Source organism: Oncorhynchus masou, chromosome 10, assembly GCF_036934945.1.
Source record: "Oncorhynchus masou masou isolate Uvic2021 chromosome 10, UVic_Omas_1.1, whole genome shotgun sequence".
Taxonomy (NCBI): Eukaryota; Metazoa; Chordata; class Actinopteri; order Salmoniformes; family Salmonidae; genus Oncorhynchus; species Oncorhynchus masou.
The window spans coordinates 47408893-47420575 of NC_088221.1; the positions used below are offsets into that span (position 1 = coordinate 47408893).

The following is an 11683-nucleotide window of genomic DNA, read 5'->3' on the forward strand; positions in this document are numbered from 1 at the left end:
CAATGTATGAATAACTACCTTTCTAAAACTAATGTGGGAGTAATGAGGCATTAATGATGTGGAGTCAAAATAAACATTATACATTCATTATTACAAAGTGTTACCAATCTCTACATTCATTCTGACTCCACAGCATCTGAGAGAGCTGTTCTGGTGTGACCCCTGACCTGGCAGCAGTGATGTAGTGAGGGTAGTGGTACTGTTCATACCCTGTACGTTGATGTTGAAGTATATGCTGTGGTCTCTTAAGCACTGTTGTGCTTAATCATTAATGCATATACTAATGATTAGTAAATAGTTTATAAGTTCATTAAACGATAAGCACACAACACAGAGGATGTTATCTCATTAAACCTCTTATGAATGATCTTATGTATCATTATTACAGACTATAAAAGTTGTTAATAAATGTGTGAATAACCAACTTACTACACCAAATGTGGGAGTAATGATACATGAATGATGAATAAACTATTTACTAATCCATTAGAAACTATTTAGTGTGTTTCCCAATCTCTATATTCATTCAGAGTAAACAGCTTCTGAGAGAGCTGCTCGTGTGTGACCCTTGACCTGGTAGCAGTGACGTAGTGAGAGTAGAGGAAGTGTTCATGCCCAGTGTGTTGAGGTTGAAGTGTCTGCTGTGGTCTCATGCTCTGTTGTGTTGAATAACTAATGTATATACTGTAGTAGTTATTTATAAAGGTGTGAAAACCTAGCCGAATAACATTTCACAAATGAGGCCTTAATATTAAATGGTGAAATAACTGTAAATGCCTTTCAAATGGTTTATTACTGAATGTTATTATAAAGTGTTACCCATAATTGCATATTCTTACATTTTTCCATCAACTACTTCCACAATACAGCAGTTATTTAGATCAGGACGTTGTGTGATATCATGCAGTATTGTACACTTCAACTTTACTGCACTTGATGAATACTTTGGGTCACAATTGAGCCACTAGAGGGAGATGTTAAACGACATATAGAATGACTCATAAAGTCCTCAGAATGTGCTATTAGAACACTTACATACTATTTATCATTAAGTAACATGGAACAACCACAGCCTTAGGTATTTGGAGAACACAATCCACAATGACTACAATGTCTTTTATAAAACAAGCTTATTCAATCTTATGCATTCTCCAAGTCATTCCATTCCAATCCAGACAAATCATTCACTATCAACACCACTTGTATCTATGACGACAACACTGAGATAAGTAATGTCAGAGCATTGCTATATGAAATAAGTAAATACAACAATTGTAGATCAAAACTATATCAAACCTATGTTTGCCAACCTAGGGAATAAAATTATAGGAACTATGAACGTCTTATCTTCAAATTTAATAAAAGTTTAGCTGTCACTTTGAACCATGGATAAAAGAAAGCATAAATTATTGGATTAATTAAGGAATTAACAAGTGGCATAAAAATGATGAAATATGATAAAATGTCAACTAAAAAAGAGGAAAAAAAGTAAATAAATAGAGATGGAATCCAACAAATGAAATAGTTGACAACAACAATAGACAGAGTTTTTGCTGCTTTTCTCTCAGACTTATTTGCCTGTAGAGTTTTAACACCAGACTCACTGTTGGTCTCTTTTGAAAATACCTTTCTGGCCTGTGATCTGGCCACCACAAAGATGTTCATATAAAGTGTTATAATAATAGAGCAAGGGACAACCATTGTAATTACAATGTAAATTATATTAAACGAGATTATTCCGTCAACAATAAAACATTCTTTTAAACACCTACTGGGTACCTGTACATTGACAAAGCTGTTTACAATAGCAGCACGGTATATGATACAACAACACCAGGTAATGAATATACAACACATCATTCTTGTTGTTGTTATTTTAGAGTGGTACAATAAGGGATCACACACGGCAACATAGCGGTCAATAGATATCAAGACCAAATTACCCAGAGATAAAGAAGTACATAAAAAAGTAATGTAGACGTGAAACACACAGAAATATTCTCCAAAACCCCAGCATGATTCCAATAATGCTACAGTCACTACTGGTATCACAATCAGTCCCACCAGGAGATCTGACACAGCCAGAGAGAGGATGAGCAGGTTGGTTGGAGTGTGGAGCTGCTTGAAGTGAGAGATGGAGATGATCACCAGTAGGTTCAAAAATACTGTAACTGCTGAAATCAATGAGAAGAAGATGTACAGTGTTATGTAGATAGATGTCGATAGCAAAGCCTTTCTGCAAGAAGAGTTTTCGTCTTGAAAACAGTATTGAACATCTTCATATTTCTCCATTTGTAACAAATGCTGAGGTCCTGCTGCTCCTGCTTGGTTCTGTGTTTGACCTTCTCAGGTCCGCCTTTTGACTAACTCTGAGCTCTGCCTCTCTATTTATCCCTGAGCTACTGACACTCCCCTCCCAGGAGCCTCTCTGTGCACATACACACACACGCACTAACAAATAATTTGTGATGTAATGTATGACAGGATTGGATGTTTCTGTGCCAACCTAGCCTGTCCTTCAGCATAACTGATAGTCAGAGATGATAGAAAAGGTACAGTTACTCAACTGAGCATTTTAATGTGGGAAATAAAGCATGTGTGATGTTTTGGTCACTCAAAGGCTTTTTTACTTTGGAAACTGTGTAAAACTCAATGTTTTGGGCGATGTCAGAGCTCATTTTGGACCATAAGCCACAACCTCAGGACACATGATGGCCCACCACATGTCAGCTGGTCAGTGTGTAGGAAAGTTGACAGTGGGGAGGTTGATGAGATAGTTTCAGTTTATGGTGTACATGCTAGTAGCAAATGCAATCAAAATAGTGGCATTCCAAAGGAACGTTCCATAGACCATCAAAATGTCGATCTGAACTGATTTATTAATACATCACTTGTCTGATCCGCTAAATTGTGACTCCACTTTGTCTCTATACTGACATGTTTCCTGTTTGTGTCACACCCTGATCTGTTTCAACTGTCTTTGTGATTTGTGTCCACCCCTCTCCAGGTGTCGCCCTTCTTCCTCATTATCCTTTGTGTATTTATACCTGTGTTTTCTCTCTGTCTGTGCCTGTTTGTCTTGTTTGTTCAAGCCAACCAGCGGTTTGTCTCAGCTCCTGCTTTTCACCAGTCTCTCTTTTTCTTGCCCTCCTGGTTTTGACCCTTGCATGTCCTGTCTTTGAGCCTGCTTGCCTGACCCTGAGCCTGCCTGCCATCCTGTACCTTTCCCCCACTTCTCTGGACTATTAACCCCTGCCTGCCTTAACCTGTTGAAACTAGGGGGCACTATTTTCTTTTTTGGAAAAGTAACGTTCCCAAAGTAAATGGGCTATTTTGTCAAGACAAGATGCTAGATTATGCATATAATTGACAGCTTAGGATAGACAACACTCTACAGTTTCCAAAACTGTAAAAATATTGTCTGTGAGTATAACAGAACTGATATTGCAGGCGAAAGCCTGAGAAAAATCCAATCAGAAAGCGACTCTTATTTAGAAAGCTCTGCGTTCCTATGCGTCCCTATTGAGCAGTGAATGACATATCAACCAGATTCCTTTTTCTATGGCTTCCCAAATGTGTCTAGTGTCACAATACATAGTTTCAGGCTTTAAAAAAATAAATGAGCCTGAGCGACAACATTGCGTCAGTGGTCAGCTGGATTCTTGTGCGTAAAAGACAAATGCAGCCATTGTTTCTCTCTTTCCTACTAAGATGTTGCGGCTGAAGCAAATACTTTTGTTCCGAGCTTCAACAGTGCAGTCGTATCTAACTATTCACAATACACACAAATAAAAAGTAAAATAATGGAATTAAGAAATATAAATATTTTGATAAGCAATGTCTGAGTGGTATTGACAAAATACAGTAGAATAGAGTATTTACATATGAGATGAGTAAAACAGTATGTAAACATTATTAAAGTGACCAGTGATTCCAAGTCTATGTACACAGTGAAGCATCCTCGAAGGTGCAGGGTTGAGTAACATGGTGGTAGTCGGCTAATGATGAATATTGAACATTCTGATGGCTTTGAGATAGAAGCTGTTTTTCAGTCTCTCAGTCACAGCTTTGATGCACCTGTCCTGACCTTACCTTCTGGATTATAGCGGGGTGAACAGGACGTGGCTCGGGTGGTTGATGTCCTTGATGATCGTTGGGCAGACCACACCACTCTCTGGAGAGTCATAAGTATTCAGACCCTTTACTCAGTACCTTGTTGAAGCACCTTTGCCAAGGATTACAGGGTATGACGCCACAAGCTTGGCACACCTGCATTTGGGGAGTTTGTCCCATTCTTCTCTGCAGATCCTCTCAAGCTCTGTCAGGTTGGATGGGGAGTGTCGCTGCACAGCTATTTTCAGGTCTCTCCAGAGATGTTCGATCGGGTTTAAGTCCGGGCCACTCAAAGACATTGAGATTTGTCCCGAAGCCAATCCTGCGTTGTCTTGGCTGTGTGTTAGGGTCGTTGTTCTGTTGGACGGTGAACTTTCGACCCAGTCTGAGAACCTGCTCCAGAGCTATCAGGACTTCATCAAGGATCTCTGTACCTTGCTCCGTTCATCTTTTCCTCAATCCGGACTAGTCTCTCAGTCCCTGCTTCTGATTAACATCCCCACAGCATGATGCGCCACCACCATGCTTCACCGTAGGGACGGTGCCAGGTTTCCTCCAGACGTGACAGTTGGCATTCAGGCCAAAGAGATCAATCTTGGTTTCTTCAGACCAGAGAATCTTGTTTCTCATGGTCTGAGAGTCCTTTAGGCAAACTCCAAGGCTGTCAGGTGCCTTCTACTGTGGCGTGGCTTCCATCTGGCGACTCTACAAAAAAATCCTTATTGTTGGAGTGCTGCAGAGATTTGTCCTTCTTGAATGTTCTCCCATCTCCACAGAGGAACTCTCATGTTCTTGGTCACCATGACCAAGGCCCTTCTACCCAATTGTTCATTTTGGCCGGGCTGCCAGCTCTAGGAAGAGTCTTTGCGGTTCCTATCTTCTTCCATTTAAGATTGATGGAGTCCACTGTGTTCTTGAAATTTTTTTACCCTTCCCTAGATCGGTCTTTCGAAAATTCTGTCTCGGAGCTCTACAGACAATTCCTTCAACCTCATGGCTTGGTTACTGCTCTGTCACGCCTTGGTCTTAGTATTTTGTGTTTTAGTTAATTAGTTGGTCAGGCCAGGGTGTGACATGGGTTTATTGTTTGTTGTAATTCTTAGTGGGTTTTTTTAGTTATTGGGATTGTGGCTGATTAGGGGTGTGTGTTGCATAGGTTTGGCTGCCTGAGGCGGTTCTCAATCAGAGTCAGGTGATTCTCATTGTCTCTGATTGGGAACCGTATTTAGGTAGCCTGGGTTTCACTTTGTATTTCGTGGGTGATTGTTCCTGTCCCTGTGTTAGTGTTCACCAGAGAGGCTGTATAGGTTTTTCACGTTCCGTTTGTTGTTTTTGTTATTTCATGTATCGTCATTTGTTCTATTAAAAATATGAGTAACCAACACGCTGCATTTCGGTCCGACTCTCTTTCGACAAACGAAGAACGCCGTTACATGCTCTGACATGCACTGTCAGTTGTGGGAGGTGTGTGCCTTTCTCATCAAAAAAAATAAACATTTTAACTAGTAGAGTCAGTTCAAAATAAATTATTTACAAATGACAGCCTACATTGGCCAAACCCGGACGACGCTTTGCCAGGTGTGCACCGTCCTAAGGGACTTCCAATCACGGCCGTTTGTGATACAGCTGGATTTGAACCAGATGCAGTGCCATAGACCGCTCCGCCATTCAGGAGCCAAAATCAATCAAGTTGTATTAATATCTCAAGGATGAACAATGGAAACAGGATGTGCTTTAGCTCAATTTCGAGTCGCATAGCAAAGGGTCTGTATGCTTATGTAAATGAGGTATGTTTTTATTTTTATAAACAATTTTAAAAACCTGTTTGTCAGGTATTGTGTGTAGACTGATGATGTGTCGACCGAATGCACAGTGTGTATTAACATACCCTCAAATAAAAGGTGACATTCTATAATGTCGCCTCATCTTAAACATTTGACCTCATATCCAAAGTAAAGAGCAACATTTCTTTAAACATTTTCCTGCAGAGTGAAACAGAGGACAGGTATTGCTTTCACTATGTACAGTAGCCAGAGGAAGGCATCATCAATCACAATCTGTGACAGAGGAGTAACTTGACTTTATCTTCCGGCGCCAACATAGATGGCCGCCCCGCTTCGCGTTCCTAGGAAACTATGCAGTTTTTTGTTTTTTTTACGTGTTATTTCTGACATTAGTACCCCAGTTCATCTTAGGTTTCATTACATACAGTCGAGAAGAACTACTGAATATAAGATCAGCGTCAACTCACCATCAGTACGACCAAGAATATGACTTTCACGAAGCCGATCCTGTGTCCTGCCTTTCAACCAGGACAACGGAATGGATCCCAGCCGGCGACCAAAAAAAACGACTTCCTAAAAGAGGGAAACGAGGCGGTCTTCTGGTCAAACTACAGAGACGGGCACATCGTGCCCCACTTCCTAGCATTCTTCTCGCCAATGTCCAGTCTCTTGACAACAAGGTTGATGAAATCCGAGCAAGGGTAGCATTCCAGAGGGACATCAGAGACTAACGTTCTTTGCTTCACGGAAACATGGCTCACTGGAGAGACGCTCTCGGATGCGGTGCAGCCAGCGGGTTTCTCCACACATCGCGCCGACAGAAACAAACACCTTTCTGGTAAGAAGAGTGGTGGGGGCGTATGCCTTATGGCTAACGAGACGTGGTGTGATCACAGAAACATACAGGAACTCAAATCCTTCTGTTCACCTGATATGGACACTGATTTAGAATTCCTCACAATCAAATGTAGACCGCATTATCTACCAAGAGAATTATCCTCGATTATAATCACAGCCGTATATATTCCCCCCCAAGCAGACACATCGATGGCTCTGAACGAACTTTATTTGACTCTTTGCAAACTGGAATCCACACATCTTGAGGCTGCATTCATTGTTGCTGGGGATTTTAACAAGGCTAATCTGAAAACAAGACTCCCTAAAATGTATCAGCATATCGATTGCGCCACCAGGGCTGGGAAAACCTTGGATCACTGTTATTCTAACTTCCGCGACGCATATAAGGCCCTGCCCCGGCCCCCTTTCGGAAAAGCTGACCACGACTCCATTTTGCTAATCCCTGCCTACAGACAAAAACTAAAACAAGAAGCTCCCACACTGAGGTCTGTCCAACGCTGGTCCGACCAAGCTGATTCCACACCCCAAGACTGCTTCCATCACGTGGACTGGGACATGTTTCGTGTTGTGTCAGGCAACAACATTGACGAATACGCTGATTCGGTGTGCGAGTTCATTAGAACGTGCGTTGAAGATGTCGTTCCCATAGCAACGATTAAAACATTCCCTAACCAGAAACCGTGGATTGATGGCAGCATTCGCGTGAAACTGAAAGCGCGAACCACTGCTTTTAATCAGAGCAAGGTGACTGGTAACATGACCGAATACAAACAGTGCAGCTATTCCCTCAGTAAGGCTATCAAACAAGCTAAGCGTCAGTATAGAGACAAAGTAGAATCTCAATTCAACGGCTCAGACACAAGAGGTATGTGGCAGGGTCGACAGTCAATCACGGACTACAAGAAGAAATCCAGCCCAGTCATGGACCAGGATGTCTTGCTCCCAGGCAGACTAAATAACTTTTTTGCCCGCTTTGAGGACAATACAGTGCCACTGACACGGCCTGCAACGGAAACATGCGGTCTCTCCTTCACTGCAGCCGAGGTGAGTAAAACATTTAAACGTGTTAACCCTCGCAAGGCTGCAGGCCCAGACGGCATCCCCAGCCGCGCCCTCAGAGCATGCGCAGACCAGCTGGCTGGTGTGTTTACAGACATATTCAATCAATCCCTATACCAGTCTGCTGTTCCCATATGCTTCAAGAGGGCCACCATTGTTCCTGTTCCCAAGAAAGCTAAGGTAACTGAGCTAAACGACTACCGCCCGTAGCACTCACTTCCGTCATCATGAAGTGCTTTGAGAGACTAGTCAAGGACAATATCACCTCCACCCTACCTGACACCCTAGACCCACTCCAATTTGCTTACCGCCCAAATAGGTCCACAGACGACACAATCTCAACCACACTGCACACTGCCCTAACCCATCTGGACAAGAGGAATACCTATGTGAGAATGCTGTAGTGGAGAGGGTAGTAAGTTTTAAGTTCCTCGGCATACACATCACAGAGAAACTAAATTGGTCCACTCACACAGACAGCATCGTGAAGAAGGCGCAGCAGCGCCTCTTCAACCTCAGGAGGCTGAAGAAATTCGGCTTGTCACCAAAAGCACTCACAAACTTCTACAGATGCACAATCGAGAGCATCCAATATTTTACTGAATACAGTCATATGGAAATCAGTCAATTGAAATTAATTCATTAGGCCTATGATTTGAATCCAGGCTGTATCAAAAACTGGGAGTCCCATAGGGCGGCGCACAATTGGCCCAGCGTCGTCCGGGTTTGGCCGGTGTAGGCCGTCATTGTAAATAAGAATTTGTTATTAACTGACTTGCCTAGTTAAATAAAATGTTTGTTTTTTTAAAGGCTGTTGAATGTTGTCCCACTCCTCTTCAATGGCTGTGCAAAGTTGTTGGATATTGGCGGGAACTGGAACATGCTCCCATACACGTCAACCAAGAGCAGCCCAAACATGCTCAATATGTGACATGTCTGGGGAGTACGCAGGCTATTGAAGAACTGGGACATTTTCAGCTTCCAGGAATTGTTTACAGATGTTGAAGACGGACATGCGTGAATTATCATGCTGAAGCATGAGGTGATGGCGGTGGATGAATGGCACTACAATGGGCCCCAGGATCTCGTCACGGTATCTCTGTGCATTCAAATTGCCATCGATAAAATGGAATTGGTTTGTTACCCGTAGCTTATGCCTGCCCATACCATAACCCCACAGCCACCATGGGGCACTTCACAAGCTGTGGACAAAGTCAAGAGGTCTGAATACTTTCCAAGTACACTGTATATCATAAGATAGTGTTGTCATTACAATTATTTTGAAGACCAATACATCCTTAACTATTACAACACTTTCAGTAATGGTTACAGAAATGTTTTACTTGCTATGACTGATATGTGTCCTTTTTTATCAACCTTGGTTGAATGCAGTGACTGTACGTTACTAAGGACAAGAGCACCCGCTAAATGACCAAAATGTAAAAATGAAAACTTGCAAAGAACACTGGGTAATATGTAGCTGCATAGGCAATTCCAGTAATATACAGGACGGACATTTTGAAGAACAGATGTTTCTCCACACAGCCGTGGCAGCTGCCGCTCCAGCTGCCGATCCAGCCTGACACCAGTCTCCCTGCAAGGGACAGACAAAACATTCGGTTCACAGATTGATTTGACATTCTGAATTTAAACCTAATTGTATTAGTCACATAAGTCGAATACAACAGGTGCAGACATTACAGTGAAATGCTTAATTACGAGCCCCTAATCAACAATTCAGGTTTAAAAAATACAGATAAGAATGACAAATCCAAGTAACAAGTATTTCAAGAGCAGCAAAAAAATAACAATAGCGAGACAATATACAGGGGGGGTACAGTTTATTTGAGGTAATATGTACATGTAGGTAAAGTTAAAGTGACTATGCATAGATAACAACAGAGTGTTCATGAGTTTTATGGTTTGGGGGTAGAAGCTGTTTAGAAGCCTCTTGGACCGAGACTTGGCACTCATGGTACCGCTTGCCGTGCGGTATTAGAGGGAACAGTCTATGACTAGGGTGGCTGGAGTCTGACAATTTTTAGGGCCTTCCTCTGACACCTCTTAGTATAGAGGTCCTGGATGACAGGAAGCTTTGCCACAGTGATGTACTGGGCCGTTCGCACTACCCTCTGTAGTGCCTTACGGTCAGAGTGTGAGCAGTTACAATACCAGGCAGTGATGCAACCACTCAGGATGCTCTCGATGGTGCAGCTGTAGAAACATGCTAAATCTTTTCAGTCTCCTGAGGGTGAATAGGTTTTGCCGTGCTCTCTTCACAATGGTCTTTGTGTGCTTGGACTATGTTAGTTTGTTGGTGATGTGGACACCAAGGAACTTGAAGCTCTCAACCTGCTCCACTGCAGCCCGTCGATGAAAATGTGGGAAGTGCTCAGTCCTCTTTTTCCTGTAGTCCACAATCATCTCCTTTGTCTTGATCACTTTGAGGGAGAGGTTGTGGTCCTGGCATCACACGGCCAGGTCTCTGACCTCCTCCCTATAGGCTGTCTCATCGTTGTTCAGTCCTACTTAATGATGGTGTTGGAGTCGTGCCTGGCTGTGCAGTCATGGGTGAACGGGTAGTACAGGAGGGGAATGAGCACGCACCCCTGAGGTACCCCTGTGTTGAGGATCAGCATGGTGGATGTGCTGTTACCTTACAACCTGGGGGCAGCGTGTCTGGAAGTCCAGGATCCAGTTGCAGAGGGAGGTGTTTAGACCCAGGGTCCTTAGCTTAGTGATGAGCTTTGAGGGCACTACATTGTTGAACGCTGAGCTGTAGTCAATGAAAAGCATTCTCACATAGGTGTTCCTTTTGTCCAGGTGGGAAAGGGCAGTGTGGAGTGCAATAGAGATTGCATCATCTGTGGATCTGTTGGGGCGATAGACAAATTGGAGAGGGTCTAGGGTTTCTGGGATAATGGGATAATGGTGTTGATGTGGGCCATGACCAGCCTTTCAATGGACATGGCTACAGACAAGAGTGCTACGGGTTGGTAGTAATTTAGGCAGGGTACCTTAGTGTTCTTGGGCACAGGCACTATGGTAGTCTGCTTAAAACATGTTGGTATTACAGACTCAGGAGAGGATGAAAATGTCAGTGAAGACACTTGCCAGTTGGTCAGCGCATGCTTGCAGTACACTCTACTCTAGTGGGGGTCCCAATGGTCACGTGGAGATGGTGAGCACTCAGGCTGGGAGGTCCTGGAGTAGCGTCTCTTGGGAGTAGCCTGGCCGACTCGTGGAGTACCGGCAGTGATGGCGCTCTTATGAAAGTGAATGTTGCTCCAGTTGGGGAAGACTAGAGCTGTGGTGGTCAGGAGAGTAGCTGCGGAACCGGAGCTCCAGTCGGGGAGGACTAGAGCTGTGGTGGTCAGGAGAGTAGCGGCAGTACCGGAGCTCCAGTCGGGGAGGACGAGAGCTGTGGTGGTCAGGAGAGTAGGGGTGGAACCGGAGCTCCAGTCGGGGAGGACTAGAGCTGTGGTGGTCAGGAGAGTAGGGGCGGAACCGGAGCTCCAGTCGGGGAGGACTAGAGCTGTGGTGGTCAGGAGAGTAGCGGCGGAACCGGAGTTCCAGTGGTGGTGACTCAGGCTGGGAGGGCCTAGAGTACGCCCTCCTGAGTACGCCCTCCTCATCTCTTGCTGCTCATGATGTAGGCACTCATATTCCTTCTTCAGCTCCCAACAGGTGAGGGTGTGGTCACTCCCTGAACACTGAGGAGGCCTGGAGCAGAGCTGGTGGTCTCTTAGATGAGAGAGGTGTGTAGGCAAATCATCCTCCTCAGGTGAATGATGGCGTCTTGTGGCGCTGTGGGCTGAGTTAGGTGGTGACAGCAGCCTCAAAACAACAAACTGCAAATGCAGCCAGAA

General features: G+C 43.9%; 1 protein-coding gene across 1 annotated transcript; it reads right to left on the reverse strand.

The window, feature by feature from the left end:
- Window positions 1-703: 703 nt before the first annotated feature.
- Window positions 704-2346, reverse strand: LOC135547023 (trace amine-associated receptor 13c-like). Its single transcript, XM_064975589.1, has one exon. The coding sequence runs from the start codon at window positions 2290-2292 to the stop codon at window positions 1333-1335; it is 960 nt and encodes a 319-aa protein (XP_064831661.1). The 5' UTR covers window positions 2293-2346; the 3' UTR covers window positions 704-1332.
- Window positions 2347-11683: the final 9337 nt, after the last annotated feature.